Source organism: Rana temporaria, chromosome 1 (assembly GCF_905171775.1).
Source record: "Rana temporaria chromosome 1, aRanTem1.1, whole genome shotgun sequence".
Taxonomy (NCBI): domain Eukaryota; kingdom Metazoa; phylum Chordata; class Amphibia; order Anura; family Ranidae; genus Rana; species Rana temporaria.
This window is the reverse complement of record NC_053489.1, coordinates 278,071,860-278,097,101: the sequence shown is the minus strand read 5'-3', so window position 1 is coordinate 278,097,101 and position 25,242 is coordinate 278,071,860. Positions and strand designations below refer to the sequence as shown.

At 39.1% G+C, this 25,242-nt stretch overlaps 1 protein-coding gene across 1 annotated transcript in view; it reads right to left on the bottom strand.

Annotated features, from left to right (window-relative positions):
- Positions 1-19,406: 19,406 nt before the first annotated feature.
- The window catches only part of LOC120942897 (guanine nucleotide-binding protein G(q) subunit alpha), a 150,272-nt gene continuing 144,436 nt past the window's right edge, over positions 19,407-25,242 (bottom strand). Inside the window, exon 7 of the mRNA XM_040355852.1 lies at positions 19,407-20,609. Within this exon, the coding sequence (XP_040211786.1) occupies positions 20,419-20,609 (191 nt within the window). The 3' untranslated portion in view covers positions 19,407-20,418. The remainder of the gene's footprint in view (positions 20,610-25,242) is intronic.

Sequence of the window (25,242 nt, the reverse complement as noted above, 5' to 3'; positions counted from 1 at the left end):
ATTTACAAGAAATAATATGTAAATCAGTGAGATACGCAAATTCACGAACGTACGCGGACCCGACGCAGTTTTCTTACGACGTTTCCGTAGCGGCGTACCCGTCGTATACTTACCCTTTCTTTTATCAGGCGCAGCCAATGTTAAGTATAGCCGGCGTTCCCGCGTCGAATTTTAATTTTTTAACGTCGTTTGCGTAAGTCGTTTTCGAATACGGACGGACGTCGTTTACGTAAGCGTCGCAACCACTGACGTCCTAGCGACGTCAGTGGGAGCAATGCACGCCGGGCAATTTCGCGGACGGCGCCTGCGCATTTAAATCGGCGCGGGAACGCGCCTGATTTAAATATGACACTCCCCTAGCCGCGGAATTTGAATTCCGCTGGGGGATTTAGGATCCGCCGTCGCAAGTTTGGAGGTAAGTGGTTTGTGAATTAGCCACTTGCCTCCTAAACTTGCGGGAGCGGATCTTAATTCACGTAGATCGAGCGGATCTATAGATCCGCTGAGCTACGTGAATCTGGCCCTTTATCTTTAATGCTAATACCTTATTTTCCCTAATTGCTTGTATGAGATGTTCCATCACTAGTATATATAATAAGGGTGATAATGGACACAGGGTCGTTTGAAGGAATTTGGGGGCCCCAAGCAAAATGGACATGGAGGCCCCCCAAACACCAGCCCCCCCCCCCCTCCCGCACGCACGCAAAGCCTACAGGAACCACAGCATAGCGATACAGTTTACGTTCACCCACACGTTATATAAATAAAAATGTTTACAGTGCAAATACTGCTGTTGCATATACTGTGCATAACATTTTTACATTTTCAACAATTGAACATTTGCAAAAAACACCACTGTACCATAAAATCAATAATATACATAAAAAAGTGCACAATAACTAAATCCAACATACTTATTACTCCCCCCTCCCCCTCACACCCCACAGCAGGTGTCCCCATCAGAGTCCCCCCACAGCAGGTGTCCCCATCAGAGTCCCCCCCACAGCAGGTGTCCCCATCAGAGTCCCCCCCACAGCAGGTGTCCCCATCAGAGTCCCCCCACCGTGGGTGACCCCAGAGTCCCCCCCACAGCATGTGTCCCCATCAGAGTCCCCCCCACCGCAGGCGTCCCCATCAGCTGGGGGTGTGTCAGGGTCTGGGTATGTGTTACAGCTAGGTACTTTCTTTGCACAGCCTCTTCGGAAGGGGGGGGTGATGAATCTCAGTCATGTCTTCTCTGCAACTCCGGAGACTCTGTTGGAGAATCTGACGAGTTGGAGAATATTACAGAACACCCGGTCCCAACCCACAACCGCTCAGGTCACGTGTGACATGCTGGCTACCTCTGAGACTCCTGGTAGGTGGGAGTTATAGTTTGCTCCCACTGCCAGGAACTTCAGTGCGGCCAGAATATAACTCTCAGAGTGCAGTGCAGCGCTGCCCAGCCAGTCAGCGGCCAACTTCTAGTACTGTTTAACCCAGGCATACTAGGGTTTCCACCTTTTCTTCAAGCCAAACTCGAACACTTTAGTGGTGGCTTTTTTTTGGGGGGGGGGGGGGAGTTTTTGGTATACCCTATAAGATTGTAAAAGACCTGGAACACTTTTGGTGGCCTGAAAGAGAGTAGTAATGTGGCACATAGCTCGCCGCAGCAAACTGAATTGCGAGTGTTATGCACAGAATGTAGGGGTCAGATATGTCCTGAGGAGAGGGCTAGTGCTAGAGAGGGGAGAGATAGATATGTGCTGGGGGGCAGAGGTGCTCAAATTTGTTTGGGGGGGGGCGCAAACTGATTCTAAAAAAAAGAAACATCAAATGCAGCCAGTGTGCCCCATCAAATGCAGCCACTGTGTCCCATCAAATGCAGCCACTGTGCCATTGATTGCAGCCAGTGTGCCCATCAAATGCAGCCACTGTGCCCCATCAAATGCAGCCACTGTGTCATTGATTGCAGCCAGTGTGCCCATCAAATGCAGCCAGTGTGCCCCATCAAATGCAGCCACTGTGCCCATCAAATGCAGCCACTGTGCCCATCAAATGCAGCCACTGTGCCCATCAAATGCAGCCACTGTGCCCCATCAAATGCAGCCCCACTGTTCCCACTATATGCAGCCATTGTGCCCCATCAAATGCAGCCACTGTGCCCCATCAAATGCAGCCACTGTGTCCATCATATACAACCTCTGTGCCCACATGTGCTTGGGGGGTCAGATATGTGCTGGGGGGGCTTTGTGAGAGAAAAGAACCAGTACAAGGGGGATGGGAAGGGGGGTAGGATATGTGCTGGAGGGGTGTTTTGGGAAGGAAGTCTAATCCACACTGAAGTTCTAGCATTGGCATTCCCCTGCCAGCACATATCCTCCTAACTCCTCGATCACTCACATGACATTTAAGTTGTCCTCCTTTCCAGACACTCTCCCCCCTCCCTCCTCCATCTACAGAGCATATGAAAAACTTTAGTGCAGACCTGAGATCAGAGCGTCCCTTCTCCCCCCTCCTCCTCCTCCTCCTCCTCCTCATGTGTGTGTGTTTACAGAATGGACTGGGGAGGGGAGGAGCTTTGATACACTGACGCTGTTCTGCTCAACCAAGTAGAGGGAAAACTGGTCACTGCCGAAAAAAAAACCAAAAAGTTAAATTAACAGACATCGCTGCGGCCGTTTTTAATGATAAGATAGGCGGCCTGGAAGGAAATAGTCCGCCCCTGCTTCTCTCCCCTCAACAAACGAAAGCCCCCATCCCCGCAGCGGAACGAACAGGCTCCTGCTTGGGGGCCCCAGGCCAGCTCGGGGCCCCAAGAAGTTGCTTGTTTTGCCTGTCTTGTTCTGACGGGCCTGAATGGAAATTTCTATATAATCTGATAACGTTCCAATTTGTTCTAATTTTAGCTCATGAATTAGAATACAATGCAACAATCCAACTAATCATTTTTGGGCCCAATCCTATCTGAACTAATGTTTCCTCCAAGAACTGCTATCCCGCCCTATCAAATGCCTTTTCAGCATCAATAGATAATAAGCATGTTGGGGTCGCATTTCTCTAGACATATTTTATCAATGTACAGGTTTTTATAATGTTGTCCCTTGTTTCTTTCCTTTTATGAAGCCCGTTTGATCTAGGTCTATGTATTCTGGTAATATGAGTATTAATCTATTCAAAATGGTCTTTGAATATAATCGTATATCGAAATTGGTCAATAGTTTTTTACATAATGTGTGATCCTTCTCAGGTTTTGGTATTAATACAATGTGAGCTTCCATACTTTGTGGTGTAAAAATTTGTGTTCTAGATATAGAGTTATATGTTGTGTTAAGAATAGGTATTATTATGTTTTGAAATGATTTATAAAATCTAGAGGTATATCCGTCTGGTCCGGGGCTTTTGCCCAGAGCCAATTCAGAGATAGCATGTTGAATTTCCTCTGTTGAAATTTCTTTTTTCAGTTCCTCCATTATTTCTCTTGGAAAACTTGGTAGAGATGTATCTATTATATATTTACGAATTTCCTCCTCATTCTTATTTTTACCTTTATTCTCCTGTTGAGTATTCAAATTATATAGTTTAGAATAATATGTATGGAAAGTTTGTAATATTTTAGTAGACCCTACTAAAATATTAAAAACTTTCCATATATATTATTCTAAACTATATAATTTGAATATGCTAATGCCCCATTTGTTTTTAAAATTTTAACTATAGAAGTCGTAGGTTGTTGATTTTATTAAAGTTCTGGCTAATAGCTTCCCTGTTTTGTTAGCTTGTTGATACCACGTACGTCGGCCCGGCCTATTTTTTTACGTCCTTTTCGTTCGGCTTTTTCCGGCGTATAGTTAAAGGTGCTATATGGTGGCGTACTCAATGTTAAGTATGGCCGTCGTTCCCGCGTACAATTTTTTTTACAATTTTTTTACGTCCTTTGCGTATAGGAATTTGCGTAGAATGACGTCACCGTCGTAAGCATTGGCTTGTTCCGGTTAAATTTCGAGCATGCGCACTGGGATACCCCCAGGGACAGCGCATGCGCAGTTAAAAAAAAACATTGTTTACGTCGGGTCACGACGTATTTACATAAAACACGCCCCCATTACATCCATTTGAATTTCGCACCCTTACGCCGCAAGAGATACACTACGCCGCCGTAACTTATGGCGCAAATTCGTTGAGGATTTGAAACAAAACAAAGTAAGTTACAGCGGCGTAGTGTATCTTAGATACGCTACGCCCGGCGCAATAATGCGCCGTTGTACGTGGATCTACCCCTTTGTGTTTATTCTCAAGTTTTAGGATTTCCTTCATAAGTTGAGACTGTTTCTGTTCTTTTTCCTTTTTCAGTCTTGATCCATTCTTGATAAAGATTCCTCTCAATACACATTTAAGTGTTTCCCATTGTATGGGGATTGAGGTATCATCCTCCTGATGGATTAAGAAAAATTCATTCACTACTTGTCGTATATAATTTTCACATTCTTTATTTTTTTTATTAAATTGTCATTCAGTCTCCATGTCCCTGTTGATTTTTTACATTCGACCATCCTAAGTTCCACATATATCGGGGCGTGATCTGACCAGGTAAAATTACCAATATCTAAGGATGGAGTCATCATCAGAGCAGATTGGTTGATAAAGAAATAATCTATTCTATGGTATGAGTTATGTATATTTGAATAATATGTATAGTTTTTTTCCATCTGATGTCTTTGCAGTAAATGTTTAAATTATTTAGTTGATTATTTTTCCAATGGGAATGAATACTAGTTGTATCTATTGTTAGATCCAGTATAATATTGAAGTCTCCGCCCATAATTACTGTACCTTCCACTTTTTCTATTGCTTCCACAACAGATTTTATTCCACACTTAATTTGGTAAATATAAATTTATGATTGTAAATATTTTTCCATATAGCATGGCCCTTATAAAGAAGGATCTTCCATCTTTACCTTTCCAACTTCGTATTATTTGGTGAGGTATATCGTTGTGAAAGGCAATATACACTCCTCTTGTTTTAGAATAAGGAAATGTATCATGAATCCAGGTGACTATTAATTTATTTTAGGAATGTGATCTGAATGAAAATGTGTCTCTTGAAACAGAATACCGATCTTTTGTTTATGAAATGAATTTAAAAATTGTGATCTTTTAAAGGGTGAATTAAGGCCTCTTGCATTAAAGGAACAAAATTGTACCCCTCCCATAAAAAATAATATTAGGGGGGGGTAAACTAATGTATCAATGAAAAAAGGGGGAGAAGGAATCTGAGTGAACAAAAAAAAGGAATATTGAATCCTATATACACACTCTCACTACACACATACACCTATCACATCAAACGCTCTAACTTTCTCACACTAATTGACTTTATAAGTCTGTCTTACTATTGTAAGGTCCCGAAATAGGGGTAACCCGGGGCAGCTGTACCCGATACGCTGCTTTATGAGATACTACATGCCGCATTCTTTTTTTTTTTCTTCTTCTTCTTTAAAACATTTCTGAACGGTTTAGTTATTTTATCTTTTATCCATTTAAATTTGTATAAATTATTAATCATTATTTCACATTCCAAGGCATAAATATTCTCCATTTCTTTATTTAAAAAAAGGGAAATAGAAAATGATTCTCTATAAAAGAGAAGTGAGGGGGGACAATAAGTCATGTTGTAATGAAGGGAGGGGGGGGGAGCAGAGAGATGGAGAAAAAAAAAAAAAGAAGGAACATGTGATGGGTTCCAGGAATCAAAAACCAATTGGTGAGATAAATAAAAAATAAATATTTAAAAATATATCATTAATATTAATTAAAGTGTATTCCTATTAATATGTTAGTGTAGAACTATAAACAAATGTATAATATTAATTATTAAAGTGTATTACTATTAATGTGTAGGTATAGGACTATGTGAAAATATGATGGGTTCCAAAAATTCACAAACCCATTGGCGAGAGGAAATTAGTTTTCCCTCTCCTCTCTGCATTCTATATATGGTAAGTGAATTGAAAGTGAATATGTGATCAGCTATCTACCACCCCTCCCCCCCACCTCCCCATTGTTCATATTCCTTTTAAGATTTTCTGGGTTTTCCCATGTCCATTTTAGGCCTATCTGGCAATTCTACTTCGGGGAGTCAAAGAGTTCTCGTAAATTCGGGCAGGTTCTCCAGATCTCTGAGGTTTGCTGTCCCTCCCTCATGTTGGGCCTGTAACTGAAATGGGAATTTCTATCTATACTGAAAGTTTTTCTTTACGAGTTGTTCCAGGAGAGGTTTTAATGCTCTTCTCCTGTGTATTTCAATAGATCCTGGAAAAACATTAATTGTGTTCCCTCATATTGTATGTTCTTTTGTTGGCGTACAGCTATCATAGTTTTGTCTTTTGTTTGAGCGTAATGCGTCCTGCATATAACATCTCTTGGTTTGCTCTCATCTACTTTTCTTGGTCCCGTTATTCTATGAGCACGATCAATGGCTGTATCATTGGATTCCTGTAGTAATTCACTAAATATATTTTGCAATGTTACTGACAAGTCCCTTGAGTGCGCCACTTCAGATAATCCCCTAATTCGGATGTTATTTCTCCTGTTTGTTTTCTTGCTCGTCAAGGGCATTTATATTTAATTTTAGTTGTTTCTCCTGTTCCATCAATCTATCTTCTATTTGTTTCAATTTTTGTTCCACATTAGTTATTCTTGTATCCATTGTAGTTATTTTTTCTTGTGCATCCTGCATAGACAATTTCAATTCCTGTATCTCAATTTTATATGTTGTTTCCAATCGGTGTACATATTTATCCATATCTCCTCTGGTGGGGAGAGATCGAATATATGATTGCATGTCCCAATTTTCCTTTTCTTTTTGTTGAGTGGTCGGTCTGATTATATCTAGTATGTCTAAAGGTGAACTATTCATGGGATGGCTATCCCCCTCAACCCCAGATATTCCCAAATTTGCGGTCGATTCCGCCATATTCAGCAGTTCTTGTGATGCTTGCAGTTACTGAAAATAATCTTTAATGTCTATTGTTTGAGTTTGAGTAGTTTGTTTTTCTTCCTTCTTTTCCTTTTTACTCTTTTGTGATTGCAGTGTTCTATTACCCTTTTTGGGTGCCATCATTTTGAAAAAATATATTAGATATTATCTCCTTTTATTAGTACGCCAACACCCCCAAAAAAATAGAAACAACGCCAGAAAATATCCTCTCCAAAAGAGAGAAAAGGTGTCTCTCTTGTTAGATAAGTTCTCTTTACCTTCTAGGATAACAAACAGATGGATTTTGTTTTAAATCATTCTTCCTAGAACAGGATTTAAGGCTTCCAGGCTTTCAATCCTCAAAAATACCGATACATTATTAATCCTTTCCTTAGGTTTTCCTCCTCCTCCACTGTTACGGTCTCCACTTTCAGTTTCTTTCTCCACTGCTTGGACGACTCTTCTTTCTTCCCTGGCTGCAGAGAACTGTCAAGCCTTGTTGGATTCGGCCGAGCTGTTCCGATTTCAGCCGAGGATCGCTTAGGAGCATTCGAGCATGTCACTCGCCGCTCGCTGTACACCCTCGGTTTCTGACACAGTCCACCCTCTATCCTCCGCTGGCTGCTCTGCACAGGTCTCATGCACTCTCCGCACTCCACCCTCCGCTGGCTGCTCTGTTCAGCTCCCCACAGGTCTGCGAGCACACAGACCCGTCCTTCCAGCTCAGCCTGTCTTGGAGGTCTATCCGTGCCGCACCGCCGCCTCTCTTGCAGTTTTTACAGGTCAGTGTCAGTATAGTCCTTCAACCCGCGCTCACAGCTTCCATTTCGAAGATCTCATATAAACAGTCTTGCTATGTGGTTAGTAGTTGGTTACTGGTTCCTGGTTAAGATATTATCCCAGCATTTTATCTTCATACTTGGGCATAAGCATAAATGTCGGCATAGGGATTAATAATTTAAGTCATTTGGGCATAGGCATGTAGATAGCATTAATAGGCATCATATCACCGTCTAGCTTTCTGTGCTTCAGCGTTGCAGCATGCTCTCCTTATTCAGCAGCCCTCATTCAGCAGCCATCTTGGCCAGCTGCTCCTCCCCTCAGTGTGACATTTTTGGTATCTATTTACTCAGGGTAAGATCGTCTTTCACATTATACAAACAAATGTACTGTTTTTTTTTAAATTCATGAAAGTGTATTTTTCCCCAAAAAGTTGCATTTAAGACACCGCTGCACAAATACCATGTGACATAAAATATTGCAACAACCGCCATTTTATTCTCTAGATTCTCTTCTAAATATATATATATATATATATATATATATATATATATATATATATATATATATATATAATGTTTGGGGGTTCTAAGTAATTTTCTAGCAAAAAATACTTTTTTTAACTTGTAAACACCAAATGTCAGAAATAAGGCTTAGGCATGAAAGAGATAAATGTTGGTTATTTTCCATTCCAGCACTTCTCTTTTAAATGAAATACAGTTGGACATTTCTAATCATCATTATTATTATTATTATGATTTTAACAGATACTGTCTTCCGCTTTCAAACAAAGCAGCAACCACAAATCAATCTTAATTCAGCATTTCCAGGGCTCAGACTATTGCAAGACCATTGGGTACTGTGCCCTTCCCATATAACTTCCCCGTTGTAGTTAATTTTTAACAGCGCAGCATCCTTTCTTCACCACTTGTAGCGAGAGGACCCAGGTGTCTCGGACTCTGGTCTGTCCTGCTAATTCTCACTGCCTAAGTTGATTGACAGGTCATGAGGCTCCTTGTCTGTCCCGCCCACCCTTACTTATACTTTGACTGACAGGCCCAGGCAATTCCTTGTCTGTCAGACCTATTCACTTCCGCTCAGCCACAAACCCACCCACTGACACTCTCATCAGTTGTAGTAATTCTCATTGCACAATGGGAATTCTAGTTTATTACAGGGGTGCCAAACAGTAAAAACAAGTGACGTCAGGGTTGCATCGATCCCTCTTGGTTTAGCTCAATTCTCCCATCCAAAGTGATGTAGTCACACATGTTTTTACACTAAAACTGTTTATTTTTTTATTGTACCCGGGTTGTTAAGCTGAGAGTGTGTATGAGTTCTATGCCTTTTAAACAAGTGTTAAAGCCTGACTCAATGTTTAATATACTTTTAAATAATTTGTTTGGGCCAAAACTGCACTAAAACAGGTGCACTTGTGGGCATGCTGTATGAACCATATGCAGCCTCAGCTACACACAGTATACAGAGCTGTGTTCCAGCAGTGGGATGGGAACTTCATGTCTTGCTTCCGCAACAAAATTTAGTCAGGTTGAGCACAGCTCAACCATTCATGGAAAGTATTGGTTGAGAAAGAGAGGCAATCAGAGGAAGCTTTGGATTCAAACTTCTCTTGAATGACTGAGCGGTGATCATCACAACTGTTTTCATCCGGAAGTGATGCAGAAAAGTTCTAATCCCACTGCTGAACAGAGCAGTATATGATGCCGAGGCTACATATAATTCAGACAGTGCACCCTTAATGCAGTAAATTGTTTGGGGCAGATTATAGAGAATCTTTTGTTATGGGTAAACTTTAGCTTTAGGTCTGGTACCTGACTGGTGATGCATAAAGTGATTTATTGCTTATCTTACTCTCTCTCTATCTGGTCTCTGGACCTCTCACTTTCCCCTGGTAACACATATTGCCTTTACACTTACAGAGCCTTATCTCTAGCTTCATGCTCTCCTCTCCCCATCTGCCTTTTACTCTTGTTTCTGTCCTATCTGATCCCACCTAGCTCTGCTACCCTTCTATACCTGGGCACTACACTCCCTGGGTCCTTGCCAACTTTCAAATGTCACTCTTCACTTCCTGCTTTTGATATTTTAATATGTCCCTCACTAATACACAGGGCCTTAAACATCTCAAAAAGGGAACAAAAATGTTATTTTAGACCACACTATGTAGATGTGGTTTGTTTGCTAAAAAAAAAAAAAAAAGCTTTTTTTGTTTTTACAAAATTCAACACTGACCTTTCTGCATTCATATCCCCCATTACTACACCTCATATGTGAGTTTTATTAGCCTTCCAGGCTCACTCAAATGATAAAAGATTCACTCAAACACTCCTGATACATTCTCTTACGTAGACCATGCTTTTGTATAGAACATATCCCTTCCGCATGTTTCTTCAGCTTCCATAATCTTCAACCCATAGTCTGACCATGATTCAGTGAGTCTTCAATTCACTTAACCACTTGCCACCCAGACCAATTCTGACATTTCTCTCCTATATGTAAAAATCATAATTTTTTTTGCTCGAAAAATACCTATGTTATTTAAGCAAAGACCATAGAGAATACAATGGTGGTTGTTGCCGAATGTTTTTGCATATTGTGAAAGATGAAGTTACGCCGAGTAAATAGATACCCAACATGTCACGCTTCAAAATTGCACACGCTCGTGGAATGGCACCAAACTTTGGCACTTAAAAATCCCCATAGGCAATGCTTTAAATTTTTTTACTGGTTACATCTTTTGCGTTACAGAGGAGGTCTAGGGCAAAAATGATTGCTCTCGCTCTAATGTTTGTGCCGATACCTCACATGTGTGGTTTGAACATCATTTTCATATGTGGGCTGGACTTTGGTATGTATTCGCTTCTGCGTGCGAGCACATGGGGACGGGGGCACTTTAATTTTTTTTATTGTTAATTATACTTTCTTTTTTTTTTAGTTTGACACTTTAAAAAAAAAAATAATAATTTGGATCACTTTTATTCCTATTACAAGGAATGTAAACATTCCTCGTAATAGAAATAAGCACGGCAGGTCCTCTTTACAGTGAGATATGAGGTCAATAAGACCCCACATCTCACCTCTAGGCTGGGAAACCTGAAGTAATAAAAAAAAAATAAACTGATCTCAGCTTCCCAGCCGAGGCGGCTCCAGTTTTTTGAATGCAGAGGCCGGGCGTGACGTCATAACTCTGATGATCATAGAGACTCTGGCAACCATCTGGTCCGTCGGAAATATACATCGTCAACATCCGGGGCTGGCGCATCCATTCTCCGACTCACCGTTCGCAGCAGTGAGTCGGTAGAAGCACCGGAGGGCACCATGAGGGGGGGACATCCCTTCTCGCTTCCTGTAAAACAATCAAATGGCGGAACAACCACTATGATCATTCTTATGGTGTAGGGAATCGCCGGCTCTAAAGACGATATTCTGAATGATGCCTGTAGCTGCAGGCATCATTCAGATATCCCTGCTCAAAGTTCAGGACGTCATAACGGCAGGCGGGTGGGAAGTGGTAAAACAGGAAAGTGGAAAAACTTGGTCCCTACAGGAGACTTTAATCACTGATCTAGCTATGGTTTCACCCTCCAGAAACTCCAGGAGTCCTTGAAGAGTTCCATAGTCAAACACACTACTCTGCTGGTAGTACAACAGGCCAGAATGTTGCCAATATTTAGAGTACAAAATTTAAAATAATACAGTGCTAATTATCTGTGAGCTTATTATGTGGACAATCTCTTTAAACTAAAGTGCTATATTTAAGTGTCTGTGCTCCTAAAACATTAACATCTTATACATGTGTATATATAATAATGTACCAATATAAGCAATTCTGTGAAAAATACAAGAAATTCTTTTGTGCAAAGCTCTGCCAGAAGCTGTGCATGCACCTATTCCTTTGACATATAATGTTGTGCAAATGCAAGCAATTCTGTAAAAAATACTTTGTGATTGGGTTCATTCTGAGCAGGCAGCAAAGCGACAATGTGCGTATTATTTCTTTTCTCCTCTGTATCGTGAGCCAAAGAAAAAGCCCTTTAACGCTAATTTCCTTGAATATAAAAAAAATTACGCCTTAGGTTGAGGTTATGTGTATTTTGTGTTGTTATGAGTTTGTTCCTCAATTGCAATCCAGGTTTTGCACTCCTCCCTACTACTACGTTAGATATTCTGGATTTCAGTCAGGAATGATTCCTATTGCTTGAGGGTCAATACAAGGTGCCACTAATACCTGCATTTTTGTTTTTTGCTTCCGCAATCAAGCTTTCAGTCTACACCACCTGCCTGCACAATGATACACAGGGGATTGAGGCAGCAAGACACACAAAATCTATTTGCGGATAACGCCCTTCTAATCTAATCTGTCAATTCTCTCCCAAATGTAATGCCCCATTACTAACCGTGTTTGAACAGAATTCATTTATTTTTTATTTTAATGAAGTGAATTTGAAGGCTCTGAATGTCTCCATGTCACTTTGATCTTTCAAGTCTTTCTTGTCTTACCATCTGCTGCAAAGGCCAATCTTAAAACTTGTCTGGAAGGGTACCTTTTGGTTGGCCAAATCATTGTTGCATGATGAATGAACTGAAGCCCACATTTTCATGAGCACCATTAGGCAGCATACTTAGCTCAAATGGCACAATAACAATCAACGAGTATTACGCTTGTGTGTTTCTTTAGAAGCGTACCTTTAAGCCCCTATCATGATTGTTCAATGGATGCTAAAGCAGATTGGCAATGTTAACATGCCCTATTGCCACCAAGCATTCTTTGCGACTATAAAAGCATTTGAAAACACAACAAACTCATCTTGCTGTATAACCCCTCCTATACTATCCTGAGTAATCCAAATTTCCCTTGGGAATGCACCAGCACACAGGCTTTAAGACACATGGCTCTGTCATATTTAATAAAACATTTCAATGGACTCAGGCTCATTTGAGACACTTCAGGAAAAGGATAAACTTCACTCAAGGGATGTTTCTCAATATCTCCAAATTAAACACTGCCTACAATTCCATCTTACTCTCCACTAGATTTTTGTGGCTGTCAAAAGATAGGTTAATTCAAGCATATTTGGGGAGACTTTCCAAAAGGTAAGGCAATTCTGGATGAGTCTTTGGTATGTGCAGTTAACCGTATTTGGTGCATCTGCTCAAAGTTAACATCCCCCAAGAGGCCTTTTAATTTACAACCTGATCTACAAAATTCCAAGTAAAACTTGTCATACATTTATTGTGGGTAATTGCTAGTGCGTGGGAAAACCCCCAGAATTCCTCCCCCCTCTATAGCAGTCAAGCACAAAGATTCATAAGTCCTGTTCTCTGAGAAGCTTACTGCAAAGCCAAATATGATGATTTTTTCCCCCTACCTTTAGCTTAAACTCCCGATCAATTACAACACCCCCCCCCCTTTTTTATTTTGCCTGAGCTCTGTTTCTGGCAGCCCTGACAATAAGATATCTCCTAAGATTTATCCCTCCTTGCTTTCCTCTTTTGGGGGGTCTAGAGCCAAAATTTCTACTGCTTCCCCTTCCTTGATTACAACTCTTAGTGGCTACAGTTGCACACACCAGTTGTCCTTCCTCCACTATACATTTTAATGCTACTAGAATTGCTATAGTTCTGTTTCCTATATATTTGTTAACATGTTATATTACGTTTTATTTTTTTTACACTTGGATACTCTGTGTGTTTAACTTTTCTGGAACTGCAAAAATATCTGGAAATGTATAAAAATGTACTTGATGAAATATATGTATCCTCCATGTTTTAACACTAGGAAATTATTGGCATGTCGTTTTGTGCAACTTTACAGCAAGTACCTTTGTATATATATATATATATATATATATATATATATATATATATACACACACACACACACACACATACATACATACATACTATATATATATATATATATATATATATATATACACACACACATATATATAATCTCAAAGATAAGTGTGACGGTTGCATAGTTAAAGCCAGCTAAACTATAGGGTGGGAGCTATCATCATACACAATTCTCACTATTTCAGGACTAGTGGTAGTTTACGCCTTAGGCATCAGACCAATCTTTAAAATCCTTTTGTGTCTTATGAACTGGCAAAAACCTTTTAGTTTTTAAAGATACCACAGTGATATGTATTGGGGGAAGGGGAAAAACAAGTCTTTCTTTTGGTGGCATTGTCTTACAAGAATTATTTTATTTTCTATGTATGTTAAAGGCAAAATAAGTAAAAAATACATTTTTTCCGGTGTTAAAACAACTACCGTTACTGTAGTTACAAAGTACAAATTTTATTCTGCAACTTGTCCTGTTGATCACAACACTAAAATGATGTTGCTGATACAATGTATGGTAAAGTTTTTTACAAAAAAAGAAAGGTGTTAATTTTTTAAAAAATATTACTGTATAATTCTAACAATTTTTTAAAATGAACATTAACAAATAAAACATTTGCATACCACCAAATGTAAAAATTGATGACTACATCTGGGTATTGCAGTGATCATTTAAGCAGGAGCTCATCCAATTGGCTTTTGGTTGCAGACTTGGGCTTCAGCTGTAAATTGACACTAAATTAGTCTTAAAATTTAAACGCAGAAGGCTTAAATGAAGTCCTCCAGGAGGTTATAATACAGCTGGCCCATGAAAGGTTAAGGAATAAAATAGATTTTATACTGTTATGTATGTTCTAGATTTGGTTACAGATGCCTACTAAAATGTGATCTAACCTTAATCTAGGTCAGATATATTTAAAGGCCATCTTATTTAACAAAGAACACATACATCATTTTATATTACTGTATCTTTATTTCTCAACTGGTTTAAGCAATCAAGACTACAGGTGGAAAAAATGTATTTATAAAAAGAATAACTGAACTCAACTCAAATGATTGGAGCACACAAAACACGTGTGGTTACTTGGTTTTTCACACCAGAATCTTGTTGGAAATGCAATACTGCTCGAGCAGAAGCAAATTCCAATGACCTTTAAAAATGTTGAATCTCATGGACTGACAAGGTTTACAACTGGAGTTTCAAAATGTTTGGCCTCCAACTGTACACAGTCAGCTTACATATAGAAGACCAGTTTTTACTTTCGCTTTGTAGGCACAAAAAGGTTCCCCCTACACTCCTCAAACAGGTGACAAAGACCTAGAGTTACACCTAGGCACTTCATCTGCTTGATTACATCTATGTTTAGGACTCTACCATAAGAAAAGCAATTAATGGTGTTTATTGTAGACTACAAGGAAATAAACCAGTGCTCTCCAAAAGCAAACACTGCCGACTGTTTCCTAAAGGCCACCTGTACATTCAAATTACAAGAATAGAAATTTTGTTAAAAAAAAAAAAAATTAACCTGTTAACTGCATCACAACGGTGAAACCTTAAGGAGATAAAATAATGGGGTGCCATTTTTCTTCCTCAGCAAGCATGTCTTGCAGTTTTTGAGAGATTACTCTACTCTATACATTCTAGGTGCATCAAAACAAACTGTGCACCAAGCCTGACAGTTGCTTTTCTTCAGAAAACAGAGCCACGACCTGAGTAGAAAAGTGTGCCCCTGCCAACATTCTGAATAACAACCCTTGCTTGGTGTAAGGAGTAATCGCTCTGCAGAGGTCCAACACATTCCCTTGTTGAGTCACATATAGAGCTCTCCAATCAGCAAAGCTCTTGCTCCTGATTTTTGTAGATCTCTAGCTCTGAATCAGCAAGGGGAGTGTCAGATCTCTGCCAAGAAAGCACTTCCACACAGAGAGCAAGAGTGCTTTTCTACCCAGGCTATGGTGGGTTTCTAAAGAAAATTTGCTGAAAGACTCTACTCATCATTTGTTTTAATATACTGTACCTGGACTTTATATGGCCAAAGGAAACTGGAAGTTTCATTGGGCTTTAAGCTCAGGTTGCAAAAATATACACAAACATTTTGCTATACTTTTTTCTCAATTCTATAATTTAAACAATTGAGCTTCATAGATTTGTCTATGGCACACATTTTGCCCTTGCAAGTCTAAAGATATGCATTGCAAATCTTCATGAAACTGTTTGCGTCCACAGAATTGTTTTTGGCTGTAACATGCTTAAATCAAGAATACCTAGACTTGGATATTAATAGTTAGTGTGCTGTTCACATGTACCCCAATGAAAGAACTCCCAGAGTAGGGAAGCCATTTTTCCACCCAATACGTTCTCCGTATCATAAATTTATCATGTAAAATTAGGATTAATGACACAGAAAAGGCATAATGCATCACTGTTTAATTTAATACTAAACAATTTAAATAAAATGTTTAAAGTAAAACTTCCAAATGTAAGCTAAATAAACTAAATGCTGAAAAAACAGATGTTCAATTATTCAAAAGGTGTACCACATACCAACATCTGTCTTCTGTCTAGCTTAAGATGTGGCAATAAGATGACATTCCAGAGTAAAAGACCAATAACATAGCATTACAAAGGAATACACATACATCCAAAGTAAGTGTATGTGTCCTTAAATTCACATATACATATATACACCCAGAAGCACAACTTGTGGATCTTTGGTTGGATGTATAGTCAGAAAATACTTCTGTAATAGTAGGAGTATTAAGAGAATACAAACTTTGGATACACCTGTTTTTAAAATAAAAACAGCATACAATCCAAAAGCGCAGAGTTGAATTTTTATTGGGAGTAGTAACATGTTGACCCTTAGTAATGGAAGAGCATTAAGTTGTATACAACATAGGCTACAAAAAGCCACATTTTGCAGCCTTTCTGCCCTGTTATCCTTCATTTTTACTCATACTGACCCAAACCTCTACACCCTATAAAAATAAAAAAAAACTTGCACAGTTAGAGAAATATATAGGTCACCCAGTAAAGTGCTGTATGGACCAGAAATGCATAAAAATGCATTCCCCCCAACACATTTACTTCCTCAACTTAGAGGCATTTATGTGGGCAAAATAAAAACAATTTAAAAACACCAGCAGAAATAGTCTGCACTTAAATATGTAAAGAAATCCTTCCTCTTCACAGCAGTACAGCGCATTAGTAGATAATTATAATGGTTTTATTTAGAAATAATAATAATAATAAAAAAAAAAAGGATTTATTTCAAAAGCACACATCTTACAGTTTCCTTGTGCTATCAACGGACTAGGTTCCCATGCAGGACATTCAGTAAAGCACTTCAATTTGGCAAATACAAAAAAAAAAAGGTTCTGGTTTTCCTTTGCCTACAGCTTTGGCTTTGAGGCACCAATGTCTGATGTGAAATTTTATAAGGCAAGACAATAATATCTGGAAATACTGACACATTCTTAATGGGAAACCATGTAATGTTCATTTTAGTGTTATGCAAACAAAGGTATAATGTCAAAATAAAAGGGTGTGAGTGTGCGCATAGGGGAAGGGGGATGAGGTGGCAATTTAACAAAATGCATTAATATGGTAAAGATTTTGTTATTTTATGTTATTTACACCTTTAGAGCTGCAGGATTTTCCACATAAAGTAACTATCTATGCTCTAACAGGCATATGCACTTCAGAAAAAAAATAAAATAAAAATGACCACATTCAATGGCTAGAAAAAAAAAAAAAAAAAACGACAACGGCCACATGGCTGCCTCTAAGCCGACTCTTGCGCAAGGAGTTTTTTTGTGGCAATTTGCTATAGAATGGCATACTTGCATCATCCTATTGTAAAACAAAAATTGCAAATAAATTGGTGCATAGTAATATTAATTCTCCCCCAACCCCAAAACAAAAACTACAAGTACTAAAATCTTGTGAAGCTTCAGTGTCAATTTTCATTTCTGTCACAGCATCATTAAAAATAAAATAGAACAAAAACAAATATATATTTATATTTTCACTGACTAGAAATTCAACATTGGTGACAATTATATACATTTGAAGTGTGCTAACACCTTGTATAATATACTGTACGTAAGTGATATACTTAGGTTTGTTATGCATTGAAATACTTTTTTCTTTTGCAAAAGCAATAGGTGTGCAATTAGGACCATAAAAAAGTTTAGATTAAAATATATATATATACGCTTTTAATTTTTTTTTCCTTAATGATTATTTTACCCTTCAAAAAAGCCAATGAGTAATATAATTGTCCAGGCCATTCCATGGATTATACATTTCTGAACTTCCATGGACTGAAAAGGTAATTCCAAGAGTTTTACTCCCATCTTGTGCTGATAGGTTAATAAGTAACCATTTACTATGTGAAATCAGAATCTTGAATGCTCATCAGCCAACAGGATGCACATCAATGGTGTCTCCAAACTTTACATTTCTTAGAATTGAACACTTTTCTCTATCAAAAGACAACCATTGTAAGTGTACTGTTCAGAAATATTTTTGTAACAGTTGTTACTACTGGGTACCAGAGTAACTTTAAATTCAGTAATTAAATGGAGAGAAAAATAAAATCCCTACCATTGTTAAACTAATAAATTGTACATTCTCATTAAAAAAAAAAAAAAAGAAAAAAAAAAAAAAAGAAAAAGAAAACATAATTAACATTATTCAAAATGTGAATAAGCTATAAGACATACAATACAATTACATAGATACATATTTATCAATACAGCACATTCAGTCTGCCAAAAACTAATGATTATAAAGCCAATATGGATGCTGCTATATATATATATATATATATATATATATATATATATATATATATATATATATATATATATATATATATATATATATATAAATAGAGAGATGTATGTACAATGATTATAGCATTTATAATTGCACTATACCTACAGTTTTTTTTAAACTATGCTTGTTAAATTACATGTACGGTATAATTTGAGGGAGCAAATTAGGAAACTTTGGACAAGGGAGCCAACTTTTTAATGGCGTGTGCTAAACCAGACATTTAAACCTTTCATTGTCCGGCAGATACAGTTATATATGTCCGAACCGAATGGGTTAAATGTAAACATCTGTAATTGGTGTTCACTTGATTCTCAGCTCCTCTCTGCATCCCTGAGGCAGTGGCTTCAGCAATCACAACCATCCATCTTAACCCCCTTCCCTGCTAATGCTGCATAGGAAATAAAAAAAATACCAAAAAAAAGCCTGGCTGAGCCTCTCTTCTCCATCTGCATGGCTTGAAAAAAAAAGTCACCAATGGTTTAGGACGAACAATTAGCAAATATTGAAGGGTGAATGTAAAAAAAAAAAAAAAACTTTACTAGGCTGTAATTGCACATAATTTTTTTTACTACGGGACTAATCCTTTGACCTCTTATACGTGTTATTAATCTTGCAAAAAATACATAATAGCAGCTCTTAAAAGTATGTAAAGGTCCCTGGTTTATACATTTTTAACCACTGTTATTATCAGAAAGGAGTTCAGTAAACCAATGCACTTAAATTGTGATCCAGTCTCTTCAAGGTGTTTGGAAAATAAAGAAAAAAAAGAATGTATATGGCATCTCTTCTCCTAACCATAAAGGGCACCAGAAGATGTGTTTAAATACAAAGCTACCTGAACGGATAATACATGCATTGTTTGTTTGGCAAATAGGATGGAACACTAGAAATTAAATACCTACTTGAAATGGCTTTTTTTGGCAGGCATCAGATGATATTAGAACCTAATCAGTCAGTTTTGGCATTTTAATTGTCTATGTACAGTACAAAAAAAGAGCCAGATTTGGCAAACTAGATACTGGTTTTGCACAAATTATTCAGTCAGCTCTACAATATCACCTTAAGAAAAATGCATCTGTAAAGTCAAATATAATGTACTAAAGCTGGGGGGAAAATGTGTAGTGTACATGGCATTTTTGATGTGCAAGTAAAACATAAAATACCACCAAGATTATGTAAGCCCATCTCCAAGTTAAAAATTGCACACTAAACAACAAGAACCCCTTAATTTTTCTGTTTTGTTAGTCTTGGTCATCTTGCACAGACATTTCAATCACCAGTATGCAATCTTGTCTGTCATCATAATGTGTAGATGGCTAATGATTGAACTCATGTACCTACTGCTTGATATGAGTTCTTTAAATCCTCCTTGAAGTGACAAAAGACAGTACCAAAAACCAAATCTACTTTATACATGTCAATAATTTAAAAATCACAGTATCAATACTTTTATCCTTCAAAAAAGTATATAAATTAGCAAAGAGGATGGCTTGAATTTAAAAATAAAAAAAATTAAATCAAACAAAAGTTATGCCTAATTGTTTACTAGTGTAAGCGGCTCAGAAAGGGATTATTGTAAGGGGAGACCTTAACTTGAAAAGGATTAAAAGACAAAGAAGGAGCTTCTGAGCATCATGCAGAACTAAAAGCATCCTGCTCTTTCTCCTTGAAAAAATAAGAAGCAATAAAAATGAAACCGGCCCTTGTGAGTGCACGACTTACATATCAAAGCACAAGTCGTTTTCTCCTAGAAAATGGTGCTGCCTGGTTACTGCAGCATTTTTCCCTCCACATAGTTTAAATAAAATCATAATAATAATTACTACAAACTCTGTGGACATTCACAGAGTTCAGGACGGCAATAAATTAGTATTATGCAAATTGTTTCTTTTCTTATAGATAATACAGTCCTTCTTGAATTTCTTCAATGGCCCAAAGGAGATTGGGAAAACTAGCAGGCACAGTTAGACCAAGTTGTATTCCTTCAGATTCAGCTGTAAGATAGTGTCCTTGACAGCAGCAAAGACGAAGCGAATGTTCTCTGTATCTGTGGCGCAGGTGAAATGAGAGTAGATTATTTTGTCACTGTCTGGATTCAGATCTACGAACATCTTTAAGATGAATTCTCTTGCTGCTTGTGCATCTCGCTGGGGTCCTAAGAAGAGAAATGAAAGCGTACATTTACTTAGAAAAGGTCTACAAGCAATTTCAACTCTATGGAATTTGGAAAGCCTCAAATGTTGCATTCGTTCCTTGAGTTCTGCTGGATTTAAAGTGCCTTCAAAGCTGAGAGGGCAGATGGATGCGGGGACATAATACAATCTGCTTTCAAGCCCCACCGTCTGCTGGAGCAGATCTGAATAAATGCACAATGAGAAGTTAAAGGGCTGGTATCTGCAAATAATTTTAAATAGCACCCCAGTGCATTAACGCAACACACTGCAGCGTACCTGTGTTGCATACAGCACAGATGTGAATGATTGGTGGATTTGTGCCATGTATGAATTTAGGGGTGTTGAGGGAAATTTAAAATGATTGGGCTTCCTAATGTGATACATGTTCAATGCGCATGTGTTTAGATCAATGTTTCTCAACTCCAGTCCTCAAGTACCCCCAACAGTTCATATTTTCAGGATTTCCCTCAGATGAAATGGCTGTGGTAAGTGTGGTAAATGGCAGTGAAACTGATCAAATCAACTGTGAAAAATAATGGAAACCCTGAAAACATGACCTGTTGGGGGTACTTGAGGACTGGAGTTGAGAAACATCAGTTTAGATAACACCCTGGTGTAAAAGGGCACTTATAGAACCCTTTGGATCTAAGGTCTAGGTTAACGTGGAATCTGCACTAAAATCATGAAGTTCAACTTACTTTAATGTTATGTATAGCCTATTTTTATTTTGTTTTGGATAAAGTAGTTATTTTACTTTCCATCCTGCTGGGGAGATTTTCTTTTGCCTCCTGTCCTGGAGATGCAATAGAAATGCTCACCAAAGTGAGGGGGATATCCCCTCTTAAACAGCTGCCAACTGAATGCCACCATTGGAAAATGTATCCTCACTTCTTGCCCTAGTGATAACACTAAGGGCCCTTAGTATGGGGACTGGTGCACTCCGCCAGCAAAGCCACCTTCTCTGGGAGAATCTGTCCGCTGAGCAGGCAGATGACAGGTTTGTGTCCGCTCTGCTTATGCAAAATAGACACAGACACAGCCCACTTTCCATCCGACTGTCATCCGATCTGATAGATGGATGTGGAACTGATCCCTCATTAGTCTGTTTTAAGCTGATAGGATGTTGGTGGGTGTTAGAGCTGCACAATTATTACTTAAGAAATCGCAATTCTACTCCCCATCCGATCTTAAAACAGCATTTCACGATCCTATGTAAAAAGTGCAGAAAGTTCTCATCTCACTTCTGACAGCTGACAATTTTTTTTTAAATCCAGGCAGCCTGCCAACTTTATCTCAACATCGGTTTACATTGTAAACCTTTTGTTCATAGACCAAAGGGATGAATTTTGGTCTGTAAATTAGGGAAGTTTAACCACTTAAAGACTAAACCTTTTTTTGACATTTGTTACTTACAAGTTAAAATCTGTATTTTTTGCTAGAAAATTACTTGGAACCCCAAAACATGATATACAGGGTCTTGCAAAAGTATTCACCCCCTTGGCTTTTTACATATTTTGTTACATTACAGCCTTTAGTTAAAAACATTTTTTTATCTGAATTATATGTGATGGATGAGAACACAATAATCTAAGTTGGTGAAGTAAAATTAGAATAATATATACATACATTCGCATTTGTAGCACTATATAAGTAATTCACTCACTCACTCACTCACTCACGAAGACCAAGGAACGCTCCAAGTAAGGGACAACGTTGTTAAGAAGTACAAGTCAGGGTTAGGTTATAAAAAAAATATCCAAATCTTTGACGATACCTAGGAGCAGTGGCGGCTGGTGCTCAAAATTTTTGAGGGGGGCGCAAACGAAAAAAAAATTGCAGCCTCACTGTGCCCATCAAATGCAGCCACTGTGCCATCAATTGTCACCACTGTGCCATGCCATCAAATGCAGCCACTGTGCCATGCCATCAAATGCAGTCACTGTGCCATGCCATCAAATGCAGTCACTGTGCCATGCCATCAAACGCAGCCACTGTGCCATGCCAGCATAAATTATAAATGCCCTCTATATTCTATAAATGCCATTGATATTCTATAAAAAAAAATACCATTCATATGCTATAAACTATAAATGCCCTCTATATTCTATAACTGGCATCGATTTTCTATAAACAATAAATGCCATCCTGGCAGATGGAGAAGAGACAATAAACTGGGTGAATTTTTGGGCCTTTTTCAGGGGCCCCCATTGGTCTATAGGGACTGAAAATGCCCAATCCTGCCCCAGAGGGGCCCATCATCTTTTTCAGGCCCCAAGCGTCACCATACTGGGGGGGGGGGGGGGGGGGTCGGGCATCGTGGGACACAATGGGAATCCAGACGTCGAGCATTTCTAGAAAATCAATCGCTAAAAATTCACATCTAAGCAAAATGTAAGCAGAGCTATTCCATTCCTAGAGATTTCAGGGCCCCTCCCCCCTGCACCCGGGCCGTCTAGGTTCTGTGTCCGCTTCCCTGTATATTACTGCGTCTGGGAAGAACAAATAGAAACTAAGACACAATACCTACGTTCCCTGAATAAGCATCCGGAAGGCTGAGGGCTGTACTTGGAAAGCCTATCAGAGCCGCTGGCTCCGATAGGCACTTCCGTACAGCCAACCGCTATTCAGGTGGTCGGCGCTGATATCTGACCATCTGAATCTGGCCAGCGGCGACAATAACATTGATTCATGCAATGCATGAATCAATGTTATATGTCAGTGGTGTGTGCGGGAGCCAGAGGGGGTGGCACTCCAGCGCCCTCTATGGACGAACCGCCACTGCCTAGGAGTACCATCAAATATATTATAACCAAATGGAAAGAACATGGCACAACAGCAAACCTGCCAAGAGACGGTTGCACACCAAAACTCATGGACCGGGCAAGGAGGACATTAATCAGAGAGGCAGCACAGAGACCTAAGGTTACCCTGGAGGAGCTGAAGAGTTCCACAACACACTGGAGTATCTGTACATAGGACGACAATAAGCCGTACGCTCAATAGAGTTGGGCTTTATGGCAGAGTGGCCAGAAGAAAGCCACTACTTTCAGCAAAAAACAAAATGGCACATTTTAAGTTTGTAAAAAGGCATGGGGGAGACTCCCAAAATGTATGGAGGAAGGTTCTCTGGTCTGATGAGACTAAAATTTTACTTTTTGGCCATTAAAGAAAACTATAGGTCTGGCGCAAACCCAACACATCACCCAAAAAACACCATCCCCACAGTTAAACATGGTTGTGGCGGCATCATACTGTGGGGATGTTTTTCAGCAGTCAGGACTGAGAAACTGGTCAGAGTTGAGAAAAAGATGGATGGTGCTAAATACAGGGATATTCTTAAGCAAAACCTGTACCACTCTGTGTGTTATTTGAGGCTAGGACGGAGGTTCACCTTCCAGCAGGGCAATGACCCCAAACACACTGCTAAAGCAACACTTGAGTGGTTTAAGGGGAAACATGTAAATGTGTTGGAATGACCTAGTCAAAGCCCAGACTTCAATCCAATAGAAAAATCTGTGGTCAAACTTAAAGATTGCTGTTCACAAGCGCAAACCATCCAACTTAAAGGAGCTGGAGCAGTTTTGCAAGGAGGAATGGCCAAAAATCCCAGTGGTAAGATGTGGCAAGCTCATAGAGACTTATCCAAAGCGATTTGGAGCCGTGATAGCCGCAAAAGGTGGCTCTACAAAGTATTGACTTTAACCACTTGACCACTGGGCACGTAAACCCCCTTAATAACCAGACCAATTTTCAGCTTTCGGTGCTCTCACAATTTGAATGACAATTACTCAGTCATACAACACTGTACCCAAATTAAATTTCCGTCCTTTTTTTCCACACAAATAGAGCTTTCTTTTGGTGGTATTTAATCACCGTTGGGTTTTTTATTTTTTGCGCTATAAGAGAAAAAAGACTGAAAATTCTGTAAAAAAAAATAATTTTTCTTTGTTTCTGTTATAAAATTTGGCAAATTTAGTATTTTTTCTTCATTCTTTTGCATAAATGTGAAAGATGAAGTTACGCCGAGTAAATAGATACCCAACATGTCACCCTTCAAAACTGCACACGCTCGTGGAATGGCGCCAAACTTCGCTACTTAAAAATCCCCATAGACGACGTTGCAGGGTATTGTGGGGTATTGCGGAGTATTGTGGGGTATTGGAGTATTGTGGGGTATTGCGGAGTATTGTGGGGTATTGCGGGGTATTGCAGAGTATTGCAGGGCATTGCAGAGTATGGGGGCATTGCAGAGTATGGGGGCATTGCAGAGTATGGGGGCATTGCAGAGTATTTTGGGGCATTGCAGAGTATTTTGGGGCATTGCAGAGTATTTTGGGGCATTGCAGAGTATTTTGGGGCATTGCAGAGTATGGGGGCATTGCAGAGTATGGGGGCATTGCAGAGTATGGGGGCATTGCGGAGTATGGGGGCATTGCGGAGTATGGGGGCATTGAGGAGTATGGGGGCATTGAGGAGTATGGGGGCATTGAGGAGTATGGGGGCATTGAGGAGTATGGGGGCATTGAGGAGTATGGGGGCATTGAGGAGTATGGGGGCATTGAGGAGTATGGGGGCATTGAGGAGTATGGGGGTATTGCAGAGTATGGGGGCATT